The sequence below is a fragment of the Canis lupus genome, chromosome 18 (genome assembly GCF_048164855.1).
Source record: "Canis lupus baileyi chromosome 18, mCanLup2.hap1, whole genome shotgun sequence".
Taxonomy (NCBI): domain Eukaryota; kingdom Metazoa; phylum Chordata; class Mammalia; order Carnivora; family Canidae; genus Canis; species Canis lupus.
Genome location: NC_132855.1, coordinates 51,464 through 78,968, shown reverse-complemented (window position 1 = coordinate 78,968; position 27,505 = coordinate 51,464). Strand labels below are relative to the sequence as shown.

The 27,505-nt window shown below is 37.1% G+C and overlaps 1 protein-coding gene across 6 annotated transcripts in view; it reads right to left on the bottom strand.

Moving 5' to 3' along the window:
- Nucleotides 1-9,512: 9,512 nt before the first annotated feature.
- IQUB (IQ motif and ubiquitin domain containing) overlaps nucleotides 9,513-27,505 on the bottom strand; it is a 50,670-nt gene continuing 32,677 nt past the window's right edge. For 5 of the 6 annotated variants that reach the window (XM_072783276.1, XM_072783273.1, XM_072783275.1 and 2 more), the window contains 5 exons: nucleotides 22,035-22,205; nucleotides 19,504-19,680; nucleotides 15,228-15,485; nucleotides 14,380-14,565; nucleotides 9,513-9,794 (listed from right to left, as the gene is read on the bottom strand). In XM_072783276.1, the coding sequence (XP_072639377.1) occupies nucleotides 9,612-9,794; nucleotides 14,380-14,565; nucleotides 15,228-15,485; nucleotides 19,504-19,680; nucleotides 22,035-22,205 (975 nt within the window). In that variant the 3' untranslated portion in view covers nucleotides 9,513-9,611. The remainder of the gene's footprint in view (nucleotides 9,795-14,379; nucleotides 14,566-15,227; nucleotides 15,486-19,503; nucleotides 19,681-22,034; nucleotides 22,206-27,505) is intronic. The other variant, XM_072783278.1, reaches the window with a different exon arrangement.

The window sequence follows — 27,505 nt, the reverse complement described above, 5'->3', positions numbered from 1 at the left end:
TGACAACAATGATACAAGGGATGGAAGGGAGGAATTAGGACTATTTTGTTATCACTGGGGACTTCAACATACCTCTGTCGGAAATGTACAGATCCCAGCAGCCAGAAAGTCAGTAAGGACACAGTTGAGCTCAACGCTACCACCAATTAGCTGCATATAATGGACATCTACAGACTACATCATCCTACAGGATATACCTTCTTCTCAAGCAAAGAACATCCAGTATATTACTCTTTTGGCTAAACCTTTTCAGTTCTCCCTCTGGAAGTCTCACCTCTAAATATATATTACTGTTCTATAAAATTTTGTGTGTGAGTTTTGAGAGTGCAGAATGATGTCTTAAAATGCCCATTGGCCTCTAACAAGGCACATTGCATACTATCTAGAATATCATTGGAATTGCTAGGGTATTTTGTGAGATTTTTTTTTAAGATTTTATTTATTTATTCATGAGAGACACAGAGAGAGAGAGAGAGGCAGAACACAGGCAGAGGGAGAAGCAGGCTCCATGCAGGGAGCCTGTTGTGGGACTCGATCCTGGGACTCCAGGATCACACCCTGGTCCAAAGGCAGGTGCTCAACCGCTGAGCCACCCAGGCGTCCCTCTTTTGTGAGATCTGATGATAATAAAATAAACTTAAAACAGAAGTCAAAATGTTCTTTCTCAACCAGGTATTGGTAACTCTCAACTTGTAAAAGATAGAAATTATGACCTGTTCACTTAGACACACTTACTGGACAATTTGTGCTCTCTAAAGAATTGCATGATGAGTCTCAAATTCTAATTTAATGGTGACATTACTGTTTTCCCTGGAGGAATTTCTTCTTTGTGCATTAAGACCTACAAATCTATCGAGTCCAAGGTCGAAGGGAAGAAAAGTAATAAGTTTATGTAGATTATGTGGCATAATAATGAAAGGGGCCACATTCAGCTTTATCCTTTTATTCCCAGGTCTATGTATGTATTTTTAGGATAGGAGACAGCAACACCCGCTAGTCAGCTCTGCCCATTTTTCTCCAGTCTATGCATTCTGCCTGTGAAGGAGACAACACATACTGACCAATGATCTAAGGCGTATACCATAACCTGTAAGACAGCACTCCAATACTCCAATACTCAGGGTCCTGTCACTCAGATGATGCCATAACTGACCTATCAGTGGGTCATTCTAGAATTATAACAAGCCAGACATTTCTAGGTAGTAAAGACATGGTAAGACCAGTGAACTCTGTGAACATGAACACAAGGCTTCACTTCCTCCTCTGTGAAGTGAGTTCTTGGTTGAAGGTAATGTAAAACATGACACCACGGTGATAAGTAGGTCCATGAATGATTGTGTGGACAGAAATATTCTAAGCAGGGAAGACAAATCCATATGCATTTTAAATATCTATATTCATGAGAATGCCCTCTCCCTGATAACAACAACAACAAAAAAATCAAATACACTCAACTATCCATCAGATCGCCAGTTGATTTCCCTGGGGGAGTATTATCAGTTTGTGGCTAATTAGTGTCCTCTGTTGTTGGTAAATTAGACACCCGGCTATGATGATAGCCAAAAGAGCCTTGGTGAAGCTCTGTTGTTAAACCCATAGATAAGTTCCATCCATACTATTTTTTTAAATTTTTATTTATTTATTTATTTATGATAGTCACAGAGAGAGAGAGAGAGAGGCAGAGACACAGGCAGAGGGAGAAGCAGGCTCCATGCACCGGGAGCCCGATGTGGGACTCGTTCCCGGGTCTCCAGGATCGCGCCCTGGGCCAAAGGCAGGCGCTAAACTGCTGCGCCACCCAGGGATCCCCTCCATCTGTACTATTGAGGTTAGTTTGTAAATGAATCCATTGAGCAAACACCAAAAATCTAATAAAAGAAGTTTATTGAGATACACAGGAGAATAACCTTGAACACTTGATTTTTGACAGAATCCTCTGCAGTGGATGCCATCTGGAATGCTCTAAATAGGATAGGCTTACCCACACACATCTCCCCCAAAGTCCTTATCACCGATTTTTAAATATTATTCTAAGTCTCCTTCCAGTAGATTAACCTTAGGCAGTGCCCATGGATCTCCATAGATCCATACCAACAGCTATGTCCCATTGCATGAAAAGTGGATAATGAGATGCACCACGTGAAATTCTTCCCTCTGAGAGAATTCCTTATCAGTGTCTTCCTTGGCCTTCCAAGTGGAGCTGTAACACAGTGGAAGCATATGGACAGGCCTTTCCCTAAACCAGACCATCAACTGAAATTGACACTATGGTGTATGGATCCTTCTGTAAACCAGATCTTTTCTTTTCTTCCATTTAAGTGACCTTGGGGAACTCTCCATGAGTCCATAGTTGTTTGTGGAGGGGTAAGTGGGAAAGCAATAGGATCCTATACGATGGGAGTCTGAAGTATCTACTTCATGTGGTTTACTTGTAACTTCCAAACCTGGGAGGCTATTCTTGGATGTACAATTTCTACTTTACAATGGAATGATGCTGGGTACATTCAACTTTATGACTTGTTGTTTTAAGCCACCCAGTTTGTTGTAATTTGTTATAGGAGCCCTAGGAAGTGAATACAGCTATCTATTTCATTCCCGTGGATCTGATTATCATTTAATCGTTGTTCTAAATCCCTGCAGGGTCAAATCACTTGGCTCCTAGGGATTTTTATTATAACTCTGCTCTCTTTTTCTCTAATGGTTAAACTTCACCCCTTGGCTCTTAGCATTCGGGATCACATTATTTCTATCAAATCGGGTTATCAAATTCCATTACAGCATGCCCTCTGTCATCTCCAGCCTGTAGGGAACCACCACCAAGAACTTTTCAAGGATGCTGATAATCCAGTCATGATTGCATTTCTTAATGCCTTGGTGAAGATCCTCTTGTGGAACACTGCCACCTCCAAGAGGTATCTGAGAAAGTCATATATAATATCCCTTCCACCTCAATCCATTTTCCTGAGTAATGTTTTCTAGGGAAGTTCTTGGATTTTGAGCTCATTGATAAACGTCACTTTTGAGTCCAGGCTTCAGTTAACATATCTAGCAATTCACGGGGCCTCAAACTAACAGATTAAATCTGAATTCTAGGCAAGCACATGAATTTGGCTTGATACAATCTTTTGTTTTGTCCTTTTTGGCCTAATAGTCTTAGAATACATGTCCCCCTGACTCTTGATAAAAATTGACAACTCTTTCAGTATATAGGCCAACTCCTACCAGACCCTACCTTGCTGTTCTTCCCCACCACATCCTCACCTTAGCATAAGATTTAGCCTGGGTGCACACTTAACTGACAGTATCAGTTAAGCCTTACACGCTCCAGACTTAATCCTCAGCCACATCTGCCATGTAAACACAGGAGAAAAGTAATTTCTATAGAGTTGTCATAAAGGTTTTCTGAATTTCTTTTTTTTAAAAGATTTTATTTATTTATTCATGAGACACACATGAGAGGCATGTGAGAGAGGCAGAGAGAGAAGCAGGCTCCCTGCAGGGAGCCCGATGCAGGACTTGATCCCAGGACCCTGGGGTCACGCCCTGAGCCGAAGGCAGACGCCCAACCACTGAGCCACCCAGGCATCCCAGGTTTTCTGAATTTCTGTCTGGGCCTCCTGTTGGACCTTCAAGGCTTTCAATTTATCCTTTTCCTTAGGAACCCTTCCTGATGTAACAAATAACATCCTATGACACAATCTGTGTCATCAAAGTGACTAACTGGCTCAGCCATTTGATCTCACTATGCTTATCCTCCACATATACCTCGTTCTATGCCACCACTTGTGATATTTTGAGCAATCAGGATGCTACCACATACTGCATATTACCAGTGTCCTAATTCCCCCTGGCAAGGAGGTTATCCATATGTTCTTCAAATATGTGAGCAACCCAAGCCTAGTATCCATTTTAAAGTCTGTTTGCTCGGATCATTCCTGGTACCAATTACTGTTTTTGTCAGGGTCCATCAGGCACACTCAAAGTGGTTAATTTGAGAAGTATTTAGAAAAGGGTTGTTTACAAAGCAAAGGGCACTGTTTAAGGAAATCAAAATGAAAAAATGAAGCACCTTGAACCTGGCTATAAAAGAAAGCAATTCACCCATAAGCTGAAGGAGACAAGAGAAGGAATGACCTCAGAATTCAAAGAGAGCTACAGAGTAGAAGGCCTGACCATACAACCAGACATACGGTCTTAGGCAGATACATGCAGTCACTGACAATAATAGATCAAAAACATCTACGTGAAGCAGAAAGCATATCATTTATTCCCCTGGAGAAGGCAGGGGAATAAACACCCAACCTCGGTCTTTCAGACCTCAATGGCCTGCTGATGCTTCCCAATGACCGAATGCAACTGGAGGACGTTATTCATTGATGCTCTGCCTAAAGAGCAGACTCTCAGGGCGCAAAGCAGAGAAGGGTGGAAGGCAGATCTGAAGAAGCAAATGAAGACTATCTAGCAAAAGCCATTTTTTAATCTTTTAATATAGCTTAAAATTTTATTTGCTAATATTTTGTTTAGGATTTTTGCATCTATAATCATTGTGAAGTCGGCCTCTTTCTCAAACTGTCCTTGTCAAATTTTGATGTCAAGGATGTCTTGACTTCAAGAATTGGGGAGTACTCACTCTTTTTCTATTCCTTAGAAGACTATCTATAGAACTAGAAATCTTTGTACTTTCAATGCTCAATTGTGACACAAGACAATTGTACTAGCATTATCCACTGGGCAAAGCATGTCACATAATCCTGCCTCATTCAAGAGGGTGAAGAATTGCAATCAGTCACCCAGTGCTCCTGGAAGGAGAAAAGAAACATTTTCTACCTCTTGAGTCACTTCTCTTTTTCTCATTTTTAAAGTTATCTAGGTCAACAACTATGAAGGGTCCAAGATGCTACCCAATTACAAGTTAACAAATTTGCCTGTCAGAATTTCATAGAGGACAGAGGAAGACATGAGACTCCTGGGTCAGAGATGAAGCACAATTTATTGTTCACAGAAAGAGCAGCAGGCAAAATATCAGTATTTTGCCCTAATTCCCCCGGGGTGATACAAAGTCTGGATGACACATACACATGCAGTGAGATCCTTTGCAGGGTGGAAATCCTGGGCTTAGAGACTCTGAATTATTTATAGTGAACACTAAATACCATCCCTATCTTCCAAGACTGCTTGCTATACAAAAAACCTTCAAAATAAGTCTGAAAAAAAGAACTACCATTTCTGCTCAAAAGACATGTAGAAGTTCAAGAAACCTAAGGAGAACTGTTTTTCAAGTGACTTTTTTAAACTTATTTTTGTATCTAACAGAGACGACTTATTCATTTATATTGTGAATAATAATTTATCAATATAAAGTAACTCCCTTGAAATTAATATCACCAACACTTTTTGTTATCTGCTTATATTTGACTATTACAATTTTATAAATTATCATACTTTTAACACTCTATAGGTCATTTCATTTGGGGTATATATCTGGTACACAGCATTTAGTTCACTCTTGATACAACATGAAAATAACTATCCTTTGCTAGAGAACTATCTGAATTGATGCACTGTGATATTTTTAACCTGGTTTTTCTCTTACATGTGCTTCTTCCTTCTGCTAACCTTAGAAAACAAAAACCCAAACCCTTTATCTCACAATAGTTCTCATTTGTTGTTGTTCCCCTTTTCTCTCTGAAATGCATTTATAATTCCATCTTCATTCTACTAGCAGTTGCCTCTAAATTTTTAAACTATATATTTAGATACCCATTTTCCTGCCTACCTGTTGTCCCTTCTTCCATTAAAAAGACTTGGAATACTTCTATCCCTCTGAACCTTCCTATAGTAGACATTTTATTGGAATAGCTAGGGTATTATTTTTGTAGATTGATTTTTTTTTTTGCAGTGTAGATTTTCATTTGAGGAATTATTTTTTTTCATTACATTGTTTCATAACCGTACAAATGATCATTTGCAAAGGATCTTGAGGCTGTAGTGCTGTTATTTCTCCTATATTAACCCCTTACCTATTTCCACAGTTTTAAGATTGGCTGGAGGACAGAATGGGTACACAGAAATTCATGATATGCTTTCTGCTTAATAACGTCTTTATGATGTTGTCACAAATATTTGCCTCACAGTAAAATTCTTAGGTCATTTTTTTACCCGCAAAATTCAAAATCCTTCAATAGAAATGTTCCTCCCTTCTGACATTTAGTGTTGGGGAAGATAAATCTATGATGTTGCTATTGATTTTATTTCTTATGGCTAACTTTTCCTCTCCAACTTGAATGCTTATAGAATTTGTCCAATATTCTTGAGTATTGAACAGACTAATTTCTGTAACTACATTTAACCAGAAATAGCATGAAATTGTGTCTATGTGTGTCTCTGTATCAATTTCCCAGCACTTGGTAGATTCTTTACACAACTGTTATATATCTTTCTAGCTTAGGAAAACTGGCTTTAAATCTCTCTTTAACAATCGTTTCTCCTTTTCTACTCCATTCCAGGCTCATGTTATTTCTAGTGTAGACAGATTAAAATTATTAAACATCATTTTTGGTCACCTACTTCATTAATTTGTCCTTTTCCTCTAAGTTCCAGGGAGCAATACTGGGCTAATCCATCAAATCTCTGTATTAGGATCATCTTTAAAGCCCCAAATCCTCTGTTTGTTGCTATCTATGTGTTGCTTTTGGTAGTTTAGCAATTGTTTATCTTGTATAATAGCAATTTTTCCCAGTATTATTTTTTTCCAAAGGATGAAAAGTGCTATCAAATATCCTTAACATGAATCAAGAAATTTGATAATTGACTATTTGTTCTCAATCCTCAGAAGGGTCCTTTTTTATTTCTGAACCTCTATCATCTATCAACTATTTATCAGCTTATTTTTATAATTTGAAGATATAAAATTTTGTCCTATTATATATATTGCTTAGGTGTCTATCTGTATAATACAGTCCTCATAAAGATGAAAGAAGGAAACACGTTTTTGTTTTTAAAGATTTTACTTATCTATTCATGAGAGACACACAGAGAGACAGAGACACAGGCAGAGGGAGAAGCAGGCTCCCTCCTTGCAGGGAGCCCAACGTGGGACTCGATCTCGGGTCTCCAGGATCACGCCCTGGGCTGCAGGCGACACTAAACTGCTGAGCCACGGGGCCTGCCCTGGAAACACTTTCTATAGCTTCATTTGTTAGTGGGCCAAGGGAAGTATGGTCATCAGGTTATAAACTCGAGGAACGAGGATACTACAGAGGCAGGAGAACCAACTGCTAAACAAGCTGTTGCTCACCAGTATGCTAGAGTTAGGACTTTAGTGAGTAGCAACCTGACTTTTCCCCCACTGATGTCCCTGTAGCCAGATACATCTTCTAGCCCCTTCTGCTGTGGATTTTTAGATAGTTGTGTAAAATGAGAACTGTAGTTCCAGAAGGACTGAAAGGCATTTCCCAGAATATGGGGGAAAGTCTGTGTGCTGTTGAGCTGTTTGCCCCTTAGTGGTTATTCTCCTAGTCTTGAAGGTACCTTTCCATACGTGAATTCAGTTGCTCTAGCTGGTCCACCCCCCTCAGCTGCATTCCACAATCTTCCATACTAGGAGCAAATGCTATCTAGTCAGTTGCTTCATCCCTAGGGTACATAGAGGAATTCTCACAGACCATTATTTGTCCCTATCTGAATATTTCTACCTTGAAGCTTGCCTCCCCAGCTCTTCCTTCTCCAAGGACATTCTCCTAAAGTGTTTTGTGAAAATCACTTACATTCCAGGGCAAACCCACTGTTGTCTGTGTTAAATTGTTACCTGTTTATTAGTGATTGGAATGCTCCCCAATGTAACCCTATTGGTAAGTTACTATTTATTAGGGTGCCAGAAGGTCTAAATTGTCTATGAAAACCTGAAAATAACAGCACCATACCACTTCCCTCCTTTATGTTTATTTCCTTAAAAATAACCACCAAGTGCCATGCTTTTGCTAAATAAAAAATAATTGTAGATATCCTAGAAAATATGTTGTTGAAATACTGGCAAATATTGATATAGAACCAATATTAGTACTGAGATTGAATTCCTTGAACCCGAAACTGAAGAGAACAGCTCATTAATTACTGATTGGAATTAGGAGAAAAATTACCTCACCTCCCTCTCTCTCTCTCTCAAATTATGTTGCGTGGGTGAGAAATACTACCTCTTGAGTTATAGAGCTTCACTTTAAATTCTTTCTTTCTAGCAAAATATCTTCTATTTAGCCATCCAGATCCACTATCACCACTGTCTACTCCACTTTTTGCCCTGAAACTGCATGAATTATGAAAACAGAATTCTATTTCTCCTACTTTCCTTCTGGGTTCTATCAATGGAAAATGCAAGCAGGAGACTGGAGGAAGGGAGAAGTGTAAAATTAGAGTATTTATTTCTCCAGTTCATGAGACCACCTAGGGTTGACTATCCCTTGACAGTTGGTTTCTGATCCTCAGTTATCTCCCTTACACTGAGCATTCTCAGACCTCTCCCACCCAGGTTTATTTGAGACTAGGGGTAGAAACAGCTTATCTCATATTGGCCCTGCGTTGCTGTATTATTCCTTTAGTTTCCCTAAACACTGTCCTCACTTTATAGTAAGTCCTTTTGTAAATATACTGTTCTTGAATTTTCCTAATTTGAGTGTGCCATCAATTCCCTGTTCAGATGGACTCACACACTGTGCTCATCACTGTAGGTCTCTGACATGCATGTGGTCAAGGTTATTCCTTCAGCTTATTGGGGAAAGGGACTGTTACAGTGATGCCTAACCAAGTTTATCCTTCCTACAGAATGTCATCATTGCCCCACTGAGAGTTTTTCCTCCTAGAAGATAGAAGATAATTCTACTGTTTACCCTGTTTTCCAGCATAGAATGCATTTGTTTGTTTGTTTATAAATAACCCTAGTTGTTTTACCAGGATTTTAGGAAGGATTGAAGGTAAAAGTAGAAAATAAAAAGTGAGGATTCAAATTGCTATATTAAAACATAGCATCTTAAAAAAAAAAAACATAGCATCTTTTATCCTACCTGTATAGATTTTTAAAAAAGAAAATTTTATGTTTCCTCTCATCCACATATGGACTATTCTTCTATAACTACCTTTAACCTAAAATAAATTACTTGAGCCAAAAGCTAAACCAGCTTTTGTTTGCTGGGTTTTGTTTGCTTTTATAAAAAAGAAAATTTTATGTTTCCTCTCATCCACATACTGACTATTCTTCTATAACTACCTTTAACCTAAAATAAATTACTTGAGCCGAAAGCTAAACCAGCTTTTGTTTGCTGGTTTTATAGGGCACTTGAAATTTTTAAAAATTTTAATGTGAAAATATGGAAAATAAAATATTCTCTTTACCTTAAAATATAATTCAGGAACAAAACGGTATTTCAATTTTCACTAATTATCTAACAATAAAGCATTACATATGGATGCTTTGTCTTCATACCACTTATGATACCATGAGAAACAAAAAACAATTAAAATCAATTAAAAGATAAAATTCTATTTCCATAATGTATAGCCTCTGTATTCCTCTGTTAGCAGTGGATAAAAATGCTGATCATCAAATACTCCCGGATCTTCTAGGGACTGGGCCTCTGGGCCACTATCATCTTAGGAGTTGTTTCTGAGTGATATTTTTTTCTGATCTCATCTATTTCACCATCATCAAGTATAAATGAAGCCAGCACTGGAATGTGAGAAAAGTAGTTCTTAGCCAGGATATGTTTGTGTTTGATCTTGTGAATAAACAAGGGTTCATATCCCTGAAAAGAAAAGAAAAATCAAATTCTATTAAATGTCATAGATCTACTTTAGCAGGTTAACACACACACACACACACACACACACTTTCTTATCCCAGAAAGCCTTTGCTTACCCATTCTTTCAGCCCAGAGAACACTGCTGCTACTCTACCATCTTTCAGGGCTCTGCTCCTAGGATACTACAAACCGGAGGCCTTTCCTGACTTTCTTTATGACCTCTGAATCCAAATTAATTCCTCCTTCCTTACTTACTTGCAAGTACTTTTATGTATTTTAATTGTAATATTTAGTTCGTTCAGCCTACAATTTCACTATCTGCTTGAAAGTGTCTCCATTATAAGGAATACTCCTTTGAAGGTTCAAACTGAGCCTTTTTTCTATTATTATTATTCATGAGAGACACAGAGAGAAAGAGAGAGGCAGAGACACAGGCAGAGGGAGCAGCAGGCTCCATGCAGGGAGCGACGTGGGACTCCATCCCAGGACCCCGGGGTCACACCCTGGGCTGAAGGCGGTGCTCAACCACTGAGCCACCCCCCTGCCCCCCCCCCGCGCCCCACCCCCGCTACCCTCAAACTGAGTCTTTTTCATGTAAGCATCTGTCAACACCATCAAAAACCAAAATTTTTTTAAAATTTTTTTTTAATTTTTATTTATTTATGATAGTCACACAGAGAGAGAGAGAGAGAGAGGCAGAGACACAGGCAGAGGGAGAAGCAGGCTCCATGCACCGGGAGCCCGACGTGGGATTCGATCCCGGATCTCCAGGATCGCGCCCTGGGCCAAAGGCAGGCGCTAAACCGCTGCGCCACCCAGGGATCCCCAAAAACCAAAATTTTTGAATGAATGATCTTGTCACCTTGGTTCCCTCTTTAAATCTACTTTAACACTGATACAATTACCAACTTTTGACTGAGTTATTTTTTCTATAATGAGTACTATCTCCAGGGTCCAAAACAAAGATCATGACAGCATTCTGACAGTATAAACCTTCCTTTGCTCCTCCTCCTACCACCCTAGATTCCCACTTCAGGAGTTCATTCTAGTCTTCTAAATAGAAAATAACCTTTCTGCCTTTATCAAGACTCTGTACCTTTCCATTTTTATTCTTTATTTTTAAAGATTTTATTTATTTATTCAGGAGAGACACAGAGAGAGAGAGAGGCAGAGACCCAGGCAGAGGGAGAAGCAGGCTCCGTGCAGGGATCCCGACCTGGGACTTGATCCAGGACCCCGGGGTCACACCCTGGGCTGAAGGCAGATGCTCAACCACTGGACCACCCAGGTGTCCCTCCAATTCTATTCTTAATGTTTAGGCTTCTTGTCCCTACACAGCTAGAACAGTACTTGATCTTTTTCTGTTATGTAGCATTGCCACGGTATAAGACCACGTGTTTTCTAATGAGAGTGGCGGACTGCTGGCTGCCAGCCCAATACTCATTCTCTCTACCATTGGTATGTAGAGGCCTGATTTTGCACAAGGGCCTGATTTTGTATTTTGTGATGTGCTCAGCTTTCCCAGCCTTTATTCTAGCTAGGGGTAGCATGTGACAAGTTTCAGGCCATTATACACACATGCATATATAACAGAAGGCATTGGACAAAGCTTACAAGGGATCCCTGGGTGGCGCAGCAGTTTAGCACCTGCCTTTGGCCCAGGGCGCGATCCTGGAGACCCGGGATCGAATCCCACATCGGGTTCCTGGTGCATGGAGCCTGCTTCTCCCTCTGCCTGTGTCTCTGCCTCTCTCTCTCTCTCTCTCTCTCTCTCTCTCTCTCTCTGTGTGACTATCATAAATAAATAAAAATTAAAAAAAAATGTTTGGACAAAGCTTACAAGAAAGCTTTTTAAGAGAATATAGGAGTTGATGCAGCTATTTTATCTCTAAGAGTCCACAAGCATGAGAATGAAAGTCAAAAGTTAAATACAGATGAAGAAAAAGTCGGAGGGCCTGGGTTTCTGGGAGCACTGTGGAACTACCATCCAGACCCCAGACTGCCACCATCTGGACTTCCTGCTTGATATGGAAACTATCTTCACGTTTGATTAAGTCATTATAAGTTGTTTAGTCTGTTATTTGCAACCAAACTTGAATACAACTGAAACTGAAGAATTGTGTCCATTACACGTCCTTGTTTTTCTCCAAGCACTTAGCACAGTATGTGGCACATTAAAAAAAAAAAAAAAATTCTGGTTGAATTAATAAATACCATCTATTTCCTTTATTAATCTTAATTGACCCTTCTTTTCAACCAAATCACAAACATGACTCGTACCTCCTCCTAAAATTAGTTTTCTAAAGGGAAGGCACCCCTCACTAAAGATCCCTCCACAGTGTCAAAACAAAGGTAAACAAGAGAAAAGGAGAAAAGGAGCCAAAGCAAACGATACTCTGGCAGAGAGTATTAGGTAGGAGTATCCAGGCTTATCTTAAGTTTCCTTTCTACAGACATATTTACTAAGTCAAAATACTCATCCTTTGCACTATCTATGTCCTACCACTCCTTAGGCCTCATTTCACTAAAAAAAAAAAAAAAAAAAGACATATTTCTACGTATTTCTGTTATGCAACAGTAAATTCTACATGTACAGAACTTTATAGGTTTTCAAAGCACCTTTATAGAATAGCAAACTAATCATTAAAGGTAAGACAAGCACATTATGGTACATACGGCAAAGGAACAATGCTCAACTTTTAAAGAATAATATGGAAAGATATCCAATACGTATTATCCCCTTTTCCTATTATCCTCTTTTTACAGATGAGAAAATCAGAGCACTGAGACACTTGCGAATTTGCTCAACTTATCCCAGCTCATAAGTGACAGAGCCAGAATTAAACCAGGGCTGCTCCGATCCTCTGTATTGATTCCATGTTTTTAGCTAACCGTTATACAAATTTATGAAGCCAAGAAGGCAGGTCTTAACGTCCTGTAGATGGTTAGTGACAGAGATGGGGACATACTGGGTCGGGTCTTTACTTTAAATCCACTGTTTTCCTACTGTGACCAGTATGCACACCACGGGAAACTGCTCTGCCTCATTTACAGTTCAGAGAACAGCAGTCTTTTCCCATGCTTTTCCTATAACTTGTGTCATGATTGCAGGGAGCCAAGATTATTTTAAAATTTGAATATTTTTTTACTTACTGAGAAAGCAAATATTTCTGTGCATTAAGGAAACTCTAGAAATGTTTTAACTTGTGGCAAGACATAACCTATTCTTTAACGAGGCTGAATATTGATACTTAAGGGATTATACTAGTCCAAAATCATAAAAAGGCAATATTTTTTTAGATTATCTGGTTGAGAACCTTAGCTCTATTTATAGAAATTCAGTAAGATCGGCATCCTGAAATTAGAAATGCATGTGAATAGAACATTTAATTTGATACTGCAGTAATTTGATTAAATACACAAAGGGAGTGTGTGGATTAATTGAAGCAGTAGAGTATCAGCTTTGGGAATGAACTGCAATCCCACTATGGGTCCTGGATGAAATAATAGTGTAGTGTTGGCTATGCTTCCAGTGATTAAATATTTATGAAGCAGCTTAGTTTACTAAATATAATATTTAACACAGTTTCAATTTCATGCTGCTTTCTTTCGATCCCTAGAGTGAAATTTTTCTAAGCCTGGCTTCTACTGGAAAATTACTTTAAAAAGCTAAAAATTTAACTAGTTTCTCCTCTTTTAAACCTTCTCCTTCCCCAATAAAAAGACAAGCAGGAAATAGCAACATTCAAAATGACTATTATATTTGAAGTCATTTCTTTATTTTCTCTTAAATGACATTTTGCATGAAATTAATAGTTGAGAAATTTAATCAGTAGAAGGCAGAGAATCAGCTTCAGCTTTTGGGATCCCAAGCTTGCTCAGTGTAAGTGAAACTCTCTGATGAACTCAATTCTGCTCATCAAAATGTTTTACAGATTTCATCTTGTAAGTTACTAAAATTAAATGGTATTGAATTTTTATAGTCCTTTCCCCACTTCTAGTCAGTTGAGAGAAAATGAAAAATGGAGCCTCAGGCCTCAGAATCATACTCCATCAGTATGATTGCCATTTAACGTACACGATTCTCAACAAAATTTGAGAATTTAGTGTGCTAGGCAGACTCATGATGGCTAATCAAAGAAGGGCAGATTCTAGGTTATTAATATATATCTGGTATTTCATTTATTCATTCAACAAATACTTATTAAACCCCTAGTCTGTGACATGCACTGATGTGGTGTATTAGAGATTCAGACAGGTATAAGCTAAATAAAATCCTCGCCTTCGTGGAATTTGCCGTGGAATGACATGCTTGAACTTGCTGTTATTAGCAGAGGGTGGTATCAAGTTTAGATACCTGTAAGATGTTCAGATCTCTTATCTTGTCCTTTTCTGTGCTTTAGCTTCTTTTTAATCTTAATCTCAGCCACACATACCATCTACATATTTTGTTACTGTTATTCATGTTGTTTCTTAATCCAATGGAAGTATTTAAGTTATGCATGGAATGCAGTAAAAGGCAATAAAGTTACCCTCTAATATTTTCAAGGATTAAATTATTTCCTCAGGTAAAGTCCCACTCTCTTACCTCCTCAATACTTGTTAGCTTGAGATGAGCAACACCTTCGTCTTTGGTAAGAAGAATGCAGTTCCAGGGGGACCATTCCAAAGACCGATCCCACCTGACCAGGACCAGATCATTGAGATCATTCCCGGCGCTGAGCACTGACTGGGAAGCCCAGATGTTCTCTACCAGGTACTGAATGTCTTGTAGCTACATGTCAAAACAAGTTTGAAAAAAAAAAATCTTTTTTTTCTAAATATAATATTTCTTTAAGATTATTATTTGGGGAGATAATTTAGTTTGTTTTTTAAAAGAGGAACATTATTCGTAAAGTTTTCAATGCTTCTTATAGCTTATTTTTCACCAAATCTCTGCTCACTGCGCCCAAGCTGCACGAGCAGTTTCGCAGTCAGGACTGCATCTTCAGCTCCGAGGACCGGAGGGTTCTTCCCATTTGCTAATTTTACCTTTCCTGTATGGTATTCAGTGCTTTTCAAATGTATTTACACTGTCTTTATCTTCATCCTAACCCTCAATCTCAGGGTGACTGTAGGTCATTTATATCCGTTTACAAATGAAGAAATTGGTATTTGATAAAGATTAAGCAATTTGCTTAGTGTTATTAAAAAAGAAAGCAAATGGGGAAAATGAAGTAGCCGCTTAAAAACTTTTTAAATTTAAATCACAGTAGCTAAAACTCTAGAAGTGACTTTTTAGCATGAGGTCTGCATACACAAACCTAAAATTGCTGGAGGGGCAAGCTTCGCAAGGTATAGGCATAAACAAAAGCAGCCTTATTTTAAAAGGTTTCTGTGGAAAAGCAGGAACCTTCCTGTAAACTCTGCCCCGACTGGCACCCCGACTGCTCCTACCTGCATCAGGAAAGCAATTTTGGGGTCATCTTCGTAATGGGCTTCTGCAGAGTGCAGCCGCTGGAGTAAGCACTTGAGCTTCAGGAAGGACTGTCGCTGCCAGGCCTCCTGGCCCAGGGCAGAGCAGCGGCGACACGGGCGCCCGTGGGGAGGAGGCCCGGGCCCGGCCGAGGCCGCGAACTCTGTGCGGGGCAGGTAGAGCCGGCAGCTGCGGCAGAAGTCCACCTTCTTAGAAAACATCAGCGGGTCTTGAGGGACCTAAAGAGTAGAAAACAACAACAAAAGTTAAGAAAACCATAAAAGTCAGGCCAAATATACCAACCACGGGAAGCACTAGGGCTAACTTACCTTAGAATGAGATAAAAAGTTGGTTCATTTGTAAAGTCCTGTTTTCCCTTAACTTCCTATTCTACACAAAATTTAAATTCAAGCAGTATTCATTTACCCTGCCACAATGTTAAGAAATCTGTCTTATTTTTTAAAAGAATTGAGATCTTTGGTGTTTTGCTACATTCATGTCACAGGCAATAGCTAGATTCACATGGAAGTAAAAGCCCACTGAACTAAGTGTTTTCCTCATTTCATTTATCTTAACACTAAATTTGGATTGGCTCAATGATCAATGGCAAAACTTGAAACTGCATCATATAGTAGTTCTATTTTTAATTTTTAGGAACTTCCACACTGTTTTCTATAACGACTGTACCAATTTAAATTTCAGGGAAGAGCACAAGGGTTCCCTCTTCTCCGCATCCTTGCCGACACTTGTTATTTCTTGTCTTTTTGATACTAGTCATTCTGACGGGTGTAAGAGGATAACTCACCGTGGTATTGATTTGCATTTCCCCGATGATTAGTGATGTGGAGCATTTTTTCATGTACATGTTGGCCATTTGTATGTCTTCTTTGAGAAAACGTCTATTTTGGTCTTTTTTCCATTTTTAAATTGGGTTAAAATTATTTTGCTATGGTTTAAGTTCCTTTTTTTTTGGATATTAACTCACCAGATGTATGATTTGCAAATATTTTTTTCCCATTCTGTAGGTTGCCTTTCATTTTGTTGATTGTTTCTTCTCTGTGCAGAAGGTTTTCAGTTTGATACAATCCCATTTGTCTATTTTTGCTTCTGTCACCTTTGCTTTTGATATCATAACCAAAAAATTATTGCTAAGGTCAATGTCAATAAGATTTTCCCTATATTTCCTTCTAATAGTATTAAGGCCTTATAGTTACATCTTTAACCTATTTTGAGTTGATTTTTGTATGTGGTGTGAGATAAAGGTTGATTTTATTTTATTTTATTTTATTTTTTGCATGTGGCTATCCAATTTTCAACCCATTTAGTAAAGAAACTATCCTTTCCCCATTGCATGTTCTTAGCTCCTTTGTGAGTTTATTTCTGGGCTTTCTATTTTGTGGCATTGATCTATGTGTTTGTTTTTATGCTAGTGCCATACTGTTCAAGCTTTGGAATATAGTTTGAAATCAGGAAGCATGATGCCTCCAGCTTTGTTCTTTCTCTTGATTACTTTGGTTATACGGGATCTTTTATGGTTCCATACAAATTTTAGGATTTTTTTTTCTATTTCTGTGAAAAATGCCATTGGAATTTGATAGGGATTGTCTTAAATGTATAGATAAGTTTGGGTAGTATGAACATTTTAACAATATTAATTCTTCCAAAAAGATTTCTTAAGTACAAAATAAATGCCAAAAGCATGATCCATTTTAAAAATGGATAAATTTACCTTCATTGAAATAAAAAACAAACAAACATCTGCTCTGTTAAAGATACCATTAAGAGAATGAGAAGACAAGCTACAGACTGAGTGAAAATATTTGCAAATCACATATCTTACAAAATTCAGTAATGAGAAAATAAGTCAATTTTAAGAAGGGGGGTGGTGGTAAAAGATATGTGCAGATACTTCATCAAAAAGTCATAAGGCTGGCAGAAAAGATGCAGGAAAAGATGCTTAAAATTATATTCATTAGGAAATCACAGATTAAAATATAATGGGATGCTACTGCACATTCATTAGAATTCCAAAATTAAAGACTGGCAATACCAGCTGCTCTCAAGGATGCAGAACTATGGGAAGTGTCACACAGTACAGATGGGGATGAAACATGGTACAGCCAGTGCGGAAAAAAAGTTTGGCCATGTCTTATAATGGTAAATATGCATTTACCAAATGACTCAAAAATCCTTATTTCTAGTTATTTAACCCCAAACAATAAATTTACACAAAAATTCACAATTAATACAGTGCTTTTACTCACAAAAGCCCAAAACTAACAAACAATCCAATGTCCTGTAACTACAAATGGATAAACAAGCTCTGGTATATCCAGACAACAAAAATATTACTCAGTTATAACAAATTAATGATACATTCAAAAACATGGGTGAACATCAAATACAATATGCTAAATGAAGGAAGCCAGTCTCAAAAAGCTACATATAGTAGGATTCCAATTACATGACACACTGGGTTAGGTATAATCATATGACCAGTGACTGCCAAGGGTTAGGGAGCCAGAAGTGCTGATTACAAAGTGGCAGCTTGAGGGAACTTGGAGGAAGGAGGCAAGATTATTCTTTATCTTGATTGTGCTATTGATCACATGACTGCATTTGTCAAACCTGACCCCAAATGGTGAATTTTACCAAAGGTAAATTTAAAAACTGAATAAAATGACACATTATGTGAACATGTAAAATATTAGATTCTATTACTGTAAACATATAAAAGTTGAGTTAAATCTATAGAGGACCAGAAGGTAGCTTGGGCAAATAAAACACCAATTTGAATAAGCAATAATATAATGGGCAACTTTTCTCTTGGACTTTTGTTATATTTATTTTTTTAAGATTTTATTTTTAAGTAATCTCTACATCCAACGTGGAGCTCGTACTTACAACCTTGAGATCAAGAGTCACATGTTCTACCGACTGAGACAGCCAGGCACCGCTGACTTTGTTATATTCTCTTGCAATACAATTAAGTTTTAAAAATCCATTAGAGGACACCTGGGTGGCTCTGTCAGTTGAGCATCTGACTCCTGGTTTCTGCTCAGGTTATGATCTCAGGATCATAAGATGAAGCCCCACATCAGGCTCTAGGCTCAGTGGGGAGTCTGCTTGGGATTCTCTCTCTCCCTCTTCTCTGTCCCTTCCCTCGCTTGCACACGTGCACTCTCTCTCTTTCTCTCTCTCTAAAAGTAAGCAAATCTTTAAGAAATAATAAGAAAAAAGAAAAATCTATTAAAAAGAAAACATAAAAATTATATTTTTCTAAAAGTTTTGGCTAAATACTGAGATTAAAAAAAAAGATTTTATTTATCTATTTGAGAGAAAGAGAGATAGCAAGAGAGAGAAAGTGAGAGAAAGCATGAGCAGGCGGCAGATGGAGAAGCAGGCTCCTGCTGAGCAGGGAGTCTGATGCGTGGCTCGATCCCAGGACCCCAGGATCATGACCTGAGCCAAAGGCAGACGCTTAACCAATTGGTCCACTCAGGTGCCCCAATATTGAGACTTTATACCAAAAAAGCAAAATAGACGTTTAACCAGCTTCTTAACAAATTATAACTCTAAATACAATCATTTATAATAAAACACTATTTAGAATTCTTTAGTAAACTACTCCCTTCCAAACTTTACTAAAAGTGTTTTAAATAGTTCTGCATAATAAAAAGACAGTAAGATACTTATTTTGACTCTAGACAGCCAAATCCTCATAGAAGCCTAAACATGTTGGATTTGGAAAAGGTAGTTTAATTCAAATACATGTTACATCTGAAGTTCTCTCAGGATATCTACATAGATCTGTTCAGTAATAACCATGACTAAACAATAAGTATTGTCAGGGAATACAGACTAGGTACATTCAGAATGTCAGAAATGAAGAGTTTAACTCTCTCTGAGGCCTTATGAAGGAGGGGACTCATGAATCAAATGTCAGAAAATGACCAGGAATTAGCTGAGGAGTTAGGGGACAGCATTGCAGGTGGAAGTAACAACATTCAAGAGCACGGAGGTGTGAGAGATCATCATGCGCTCAACACAGTGCAATATTCAGTTTGGTTCAGAGAAGTTAAATGACCAAGTTTAATTTATTGACATAATAATCATTCAGAAGAGATTTCACCAATAAGATGGTCCTCCACATGAACCCCAAGGAAAGCATTAAAGCAAAATTTGAATGTTCTTCAATTGACCATTGCAAATCTTAGAATTCTGAGAAAGAAATACAGGAAAAAATATGTCGATTACCTTAAGATGTCTTGCAACTTCTGGATTAAACAGAGGTGTTTTGATATAATGAAAAAAGAGTGTTGCAATTCTTTTTCTGAGTCCTTCAAGATTATGATGTTTGACCCCTCTCATCATAAGGTCAACTTCTCTGTCAATCAATTCTAGAATTTCCTGAGTCAGTTTACATTCATGTTCCTATATAAAACACAAACATATTCAGTATAGAATTTTTAACATCACTAAGTTAGTTTTCAAAATTATCACCAAACAACCTGAAAACTAGACTCCAAAAGAAATTGGTAGGAATACAAATTGGTACAACGAATTTGGAAAAAACTTTGACATTATCTAGTAGAGCTTCAGATATGGGTAATCTAAAACCCACCAATTCCAACCATAAAGTGCTTTAGAGAAATGTGCATGTAGAATCATTTTTCACAGTAGTTCAAGATTAGAAACAACGAAATACCCATAAATAAATTGATGACATAAATAAGTGATGGCTTATTCATACAACATATATATTGATAGAATATTATCAAATGTATAGAAATAAATAAACTATAGCTATAAACAGTAAAAGCTTAAATCTAACACATTAATGTTGCTGAGCAAAAGCAGCAAGGCATGAAATAATACTGTATATTCCATTTAAATAAAATCTAAAAATAAACAACACTAAACCATATTAAATATATTTATATATATATATTGGTAAAACTATAAAGAAAATCAAGGAAATGACTACTGTGAAAGTCAACATGGTAGTTCTTTCTAGGGGTTGAGAGGGTGAACTGGCATTACAAAGAGAAAGGCAGATACTGGCAATGTTGGCAATGTCCTGATTTTGGGTCAGAGACAGGTTACGTGGTTGATGATTTCATATCTGTTAAATTGTACATATATGTATATTTTATATACTTTTTCTGCACATTTGTATAATTCATAATACTTTTTAAATAAACTCACAAAAATGAGTGTGGTTGAGTAAGAAAGCCCCAATTAGGAATTAAGTGATTAAGGTAGGATTTATGAATAGTAAAATAGAAGTAAGTTGCTCCAACTGCTCAAGAGAGGGTGAAAAGAAACACAGTTTGAATGAAGGAGTCAGAATGCAAAGTCAATGTGACCGTAAAATAATGTTCTCCTGTACTTTTTAATATGTATTTGGTATAGCTTATGCAAGAATCTCTATCAGGGGTCCCTGACCCTGAAGGCATATTAGAATGACCTGGGGGAGATTTTTAAAGGTTTTAACATAGCCCTCACACTTGGGGATCTAATTTAATTTCTCTGAAATGGGGGCTATCATCCTTATTCATTTATTCTCATACTCTCTCTTTCGCTCTGTCTCTGTGAATCTCACTCTCTTTCAAACTCTACAGACAATTCTAATGTGTACTGAGGTTTAAGGTTCACTGGTGTCTCTTAGTAATTGTCATCAAAGTAATACCTATTATTCATTAAGGGCTGAGATATATAAATTATACTTACTTGTATTTTATATATATATAATATATATATATATATATATACACACACACAACTATATCCCCCAACTAATTTTACAAATAATGAAACTGATTTTCAGAAATATTAAATAACTTATCTAAGATTATGCAGCCATAGTGAATAGATCCAGAATTTGAGTCATGCTTAAAGGCCTTAATCCTCCATCAAAATATTATTAAATAAATGTACATGTAAATATACTTGGTTAAACATATTAAGATATGCACAATTTATTTTTATAAGCCTATCCTTTGTTTATTATTATTATTATTATTATTATTATTATTAACCAGCTAATGTTCCTAAATATGTCAATTAGGAAGATTTCTACTGAATTTCCTACCTGCACTCTCTTTTTTTCCAATCCGGCCTTTTTACTGCCCATCATGGATATCATGCTTATTTCTGACCTCTGGACTTACTGCTTCTCCCTTTCATCCTAACTATCTCTATCTTCCAGGGTTAGTCACTGCACAATTATCTTTAAAACGGCAATTTAAAACAAAGGCAGTCAATGCCTAATTGGGTCAATGCCTCTGTTCTCAAGATGGGGAGAAACGCAAGAGATCTATGGAGACTTACCTCTCAACAAGAATCATTTACTCAACTAAAAGTATCTTAAATCAAAAAATAAAGAAAAAATTAAAATACTCTAATGCTGCTCTAAAACTGCTAAAAATAAAATTTTCACTGAAAAGTGTCAAAATATATAGACAATTGCTGTTTTACCAAACTAAGTATTAATTCCATGCTATATATTTGCATCCATTGCATAGATATGGGTATATTTATGTTTAGAATATTCATTATGCTATATTTATATTTACTATGTATCATAATATATAGTTTTGAGAACTTTTAGATAATTAATGCATAAACCACATTGTCCCCAAATTATACCAAAATAATATAGCTGTTGACAAAATAAGTTCATATATGTAAACATTGATTAATCATCTTTATAATTAATACAGCTTATTTTAGTATTCATTTTTTTATTAATAGTGATATCTCAAATGACGAGAAAATTAATGTACCTTCACTGTATGTTTAAGCGTTAGTAGTACATCCAGCCTTTCATCTTGAGAGATATTTTTCAGCATAATGCATTTATAGATGTTCTGCAACTCTCTGGCTCTGATGGTGAACTGTGTATCCATCTCAATTATTTTGCCACTAAATGTTCTCCATACCTTTGGAGCTGAACACTTAAAAATAATATTATGTTAATGATTATCAGTTAATTAAAGGTTAAAAAATAACTTTGCTACTTCTACTAAAGACTAACTTAATATCATGTGCATTACAAATGAAAGTATCACTAAAACATGAGGAAATTAATTGAAGAACTTGTAGACCTTGGGAAAGCAAAACAGTATAGGAAAAAAATATGGAAGAGCTATTTAGTCTGTGGAAGTGTAAACATTTCTACAGGACTCAGAAATCGCTACTAATCTGGACTAACTAGGATGCTGAATGACTTAATGAGCATACGGATGAGTCCTTTGGGGGAAGGCATGCTGTGTGCAGTCTTTAAAAACATGATCTGCTGGTTCCATTACACTGATTTATAGAAATGTGCCTGGATCATGCTTTGCCACTTGAAGACATTTGCGAAACAACTGTTCTAATCCTCAGTGCACTAGACCTGCACACAGAGCAAAATGAGACTCTGCCAGTTAGGGTTTTGTTTCCGATCAACATAATCTCTAACAGGCTCACAGTTGCTCACAAAGCAGATGCCCGTAGTCGAACGGCTTTCCTTCGCTCTTAGCAGCACCGTGATCCCCATCTAAGCTAGACACGCCAAGACTCTCACTCCTTACTTTCAAATCTGGCGTGGCACCCCCCCAACCTAGCCCACCCCACGGACTGAAGGTTAACCCTGGCGCGCACTGGCCCTGCAGCTCCTCCGTGGGCTCCTGGGCTAAGAGTCCAGGAGACAGAGCTCGAGCGACACTCCGGAGATGCCACTGCAATCTTTAATGAAGATTAAGCCTGTGTTTGACAGGGCTCCTCTTCCTTACCGAGATTTTAAGAAAAGATGCATTCACCTAGAAATTTCCCAGTGAAAACTCACTATTTTCTCTTCTCCTTTATGGTATAAAGCTGCTTGATGTCTTTCTCTGTTTTTAATCTATTAGAACAAGGCTATTTTGATCACAACTATTAACTGTCCAAATGCTGGATTTTTTTAATAAGCTGAATGGTAACTGCTTTGGAGACCTGTAGTCCCAATTTATGTCATACTTGCAGCCACTTAAATCTTAGATTTGATACAATTAAATGTTTAAACAGAAGCCCATGTATGGGAACAAATCATCAGAAATGCAGACTAGCCAAAGAGAGAAATAATATAAGGCTGTATTTAGACTGACAGTATTTATGAGGAGCTTTTAGTTGCAGCCTTAAATTCATTTTTTTTTACCTTTCATATTAGCTAATTACACTAAAAACTGAAAAGTACCACCTAAAAACAACTATACTTGATATGCTTTCAAAGTAATGGTAGCATTTTTCTGATCAAAGACAAAATAAGTGCTGTTCAGAGCTAGGAGTTTTTATCAGAAACTTTAGATTCTCAGTTCTAGCTTTAATACAGCAAATGAGAGGCTGCAATCCTATAATTAATTTATATTCTTAAGACATAAATCTAATATTAAATAATGCACTGCTAATGAGCACACCGGTAGAATTAACTCAAATTTATTAAGGATTATAAAAGGGAAATAGCTCAATGAAAATATCTTGTCGGGGTGCCTAGGTGGCTCAGACAGTTAAGCAGCTCAGGTCCTGATCCCAGGGTCCTTGGATCTTGGATCTAGCCCCTCCTCAGCAAGGAGTCTGTTTCTCCCTCTCCCTCTGCCTCTTCCCTTGCTCCTGCACGTGCTTGCTCTTTCTCTCTCTCTCTTGCACTCTTCTCAACTAAATAAATAAAATCCTTAAAAAAAAGGAAAATATTATGTCATTTAATTATTATCACTTAGAAATAAAAATATATGTATTGTTTTAAATCGATATAGCTTCCTTTGGGATGGGCCTCTGAGTGTACTAAAGTTCAATATTTGTTTCCAAGCTCCTTTTAAAAGTTTTAAGGAATAAGCAATGTTAGGCTAAGTTTCATATTGTGATATTTTAAAGTCTAACTAATATCTTAATCTTCCCATGCAATTTTCTTCAGGGTGGTTCTACCAAATGCAATTTCCTTTCTTTCAGTAATATGGACAATACCTTTTGCTCTGCAGGCGGTAACCTTATTTGTAGTAATCTAAGTATAATTATCTTTTAATGAAATGCCTAGTTCATCTACTAAATTGTACTTTAGCTGACAGACTGATTTAACTCCACCTCCCCTCCAAGTTTTTAACCCCATCTAATATACTATGATATAGTAATCTCTTGGGTTTTTTCCAAATATATTCAACAGTCAAATCCTCCCCACCCTCCAATTTTTAACTCAAACCCTACCTTTTCCACAAAAATTCCTAACCACTATGTTTTGAACCACTGAAATTGCTAGTACCTGAAGTCCTATTGTACTTGTAACACAAACACACACGAGTATGCAGTGTCTCTATTTCAATCACTCAGGGCAATGAAATTTAAATACAAATTGTTATATAGTTATTTTGTTTGTTAATTTTATTTCTCCTGAAAGATTATAAGAAATAAATTGCTCATATAGTTCTGTATATCTGATAGGGCCTAGGGTATGCACTCATTCATTCAACAAATATTTGTTATGTTTACTATATATTAGTCAGTGTACCAGGCACAGAGTAAATATATATACTGATTTCAAGAATTCTCAAATCTAATAACATGTAAAGAAAAGAAAATAAGTAACTAAAATAAAGGGTGATTATGTTTGATGACTGCAGGTAAATGAAAAGGTTGCTATGAAAAGAAAATCGTATCTAAGGTGAAACCTGAAGAATAACCAGGAATTACCCAGACTAAAGTGAACTGAGTGATATAATCAAATAATTCTGGATTTGAAGTTTGAGTTTCCCTAGTTAGCACTCAAATATATATTTTAAAATCTGTTTGACAAAGCTGTTTTTAATACTTGGATATATTTCTGCCAACACTGATAACTTGGTCTTCAAGTTTAAGCTGCTTTGATTTCAGGCTTTAAGGTATTTTTATTTTATTTTATTTTATTTATTTTTTACTCTGGCACAGGAAAATGTGTCAACTTTGCTTATTTCTCTTTCCTATCTCCTTTTTTCTTTGAATGCTTTGGCTGTAATAAGAGATGTACAACAATCATGTTCTTAAATTGCTTCAGAAAACGGGAGCGTAATAAATTCCATTAAGCTGCCAACAAATGAGACAGGGCAGCCTCCGGAGGAGAGAAACAGAAGAACAGCAGGAAGACATGTTTCAAGGAGGGGAAGGTGCAGAGATAACAAAAACCTGGAGAGCAGCAGGCTTCCACAAAAGAGAAGAAATGACTGCATTGGGAGAAGAGGGCTTTCTTCCTCCTAAATTAATACTCAGGTCCCCAAGGGCACAAATTAAGAATAACCCCAACCCCCCAAAAGCTACTGTGTAGTGATCAAGTTTTCTTTTACACAGAAAAGAGGTTTTGTTCATATACAGAGGACACCCCTGTGCACTATGGTGCTCAGAGAGAAGCAAAAATCGGTTGCATTTTTCTATCCCATTAGGTGTTGGCCACCAGAGTATGGGGGAGAAAATAACATTTAAATGACACAGCTAACAAGGACTGTGAGAAGTGGTATGTGAATCAAAGAAATAAATGGTCTTGAATCTAGGGAAAATCTCTTGCAGAAATTCAAATTGTCTCTTGAACACAGCTTGGGTGAAGAGAACTCAAGATGCATTAGAAACTGGCTGACAGTTTTTTATTCGAATTTCTTGACCTGCTTTTTTCACCTCAGTCAGCTTGTGGGTTTTTAACATTTGATAACCTGCCGAGGGCAACGTTTGATGTGTTAAAATTACAAACTATTTAACTAATACTTCAAAAAATCTTTAGGTTAAGCCTTTTATGGAGAATGAAGGTTTAGTATAGAATCCATAATAGCTGATTAGTTTAATGCCTTGATTGGACTAACTGGAAATAATATCATTTATTACTCAGGAAAATATTATGATCAGGAATAAGATTAAAAAATAAAATATTAGTTCAATAAACCACATAATAAACCAGCAGCTCTGGTTGCTAGTTTTGACATTTGAAAAAAAAAAAAAAACTCTGACCTCGTCTAGCTTCAGGGATTAATTATAAGCTACTTTTTCTTAGTAATCAAAAACAAAACAAAACAAAGTTACTTCAAGTTTTATGAAATCAGCACTGTCTCCTCCTGAATATTAGAGACAATGCTGGTATGGGGGAGCAGAGAGGTAGGTAGGCCTAAATGAATAGATATTGTGGAAGCATTTGCAAAGAAAGACTATACAATCTATCTCAGTTGTTTTCTATGATGCTTCATATGGCATCCTAAACAAAAAGGTGATTTAAATGAATCTGCATTAAAATAACAAAGATTTGATCATTTAGTATAACAGATTTTTTTAGACTTGCTTCTCCATTCAGGATTCATTCTTTCTTTCTTTCTTTCTTTCTTTCTTTCTCTTTCTTTCTTTCTTTCTTTCTTTCTTTCTTTCTTTCTTTCTTTCTTTCTCTCTTTCTTTCTTTTTTTTTTTTTAAAGATTTCATTTATTCATGAGAGATACACAGAGAGAGAGGCAGAGACACAGGCAGAGGGAGAAGCAGGCTCCCTGCAGGAATTCCGGCTCAGGACAGGACTCCAGGATCACGGCCTCAGCCAAAGGCAGACGCTTAACCACTGAGCCACCCAGGCATCCTTACTATAACATATTAAAAGTAGGCCAGAGTCACTGTTAGTCGATATTTTTAAAGACTAGACTAATTAGGCTATGTAATAGATTAGGATCAACTAAGGTGACTGTGGATTTAGAACTCAAATTCTAAAACCTATGACCCACAAAAAGCCTTTCCCTTGATTTCTATAAGTTCTTGTGGCTAATTTTTCCCTCTTTCCTTCAGTCTTCTGGTCTTGTATCCTTGTGTGCTGTCCTAAATCAGTGTGGACACTAAGGCCCAATCATTTCTTGTGTTCCCTCTCCTCTTGCCAAACAAATAATAATCTTGCCCTTAATACTTCGGTTATTTAGGAATTTAAGTAAAAAGTCACAAGGAGCCACACTGTGCCCCATTGCCTTCCAACTGTCTCCTCATTCTACTTTATCTTTTTCTCTCCTGGCAACGAAATCAAAAGATTTCCATCTTCCTGGCAATTCTTCCTACATCCAGGATCCTTCGGGTCCTCAGTTTCTACCTAAACAACTTAACAATTTTTACAAAAACAAAAACAAAAACAGACCTCATCTTTCTTCTTCATGAAAATTTTTGTGAACAAAATTTCTCCATCTTATCTTTTCTTGATGAGATTTCAAGACCTTTGTAGAGTGCTACAGTTCATGAGAAAGAGCAATGGTCATCAGCTGGGTTCAG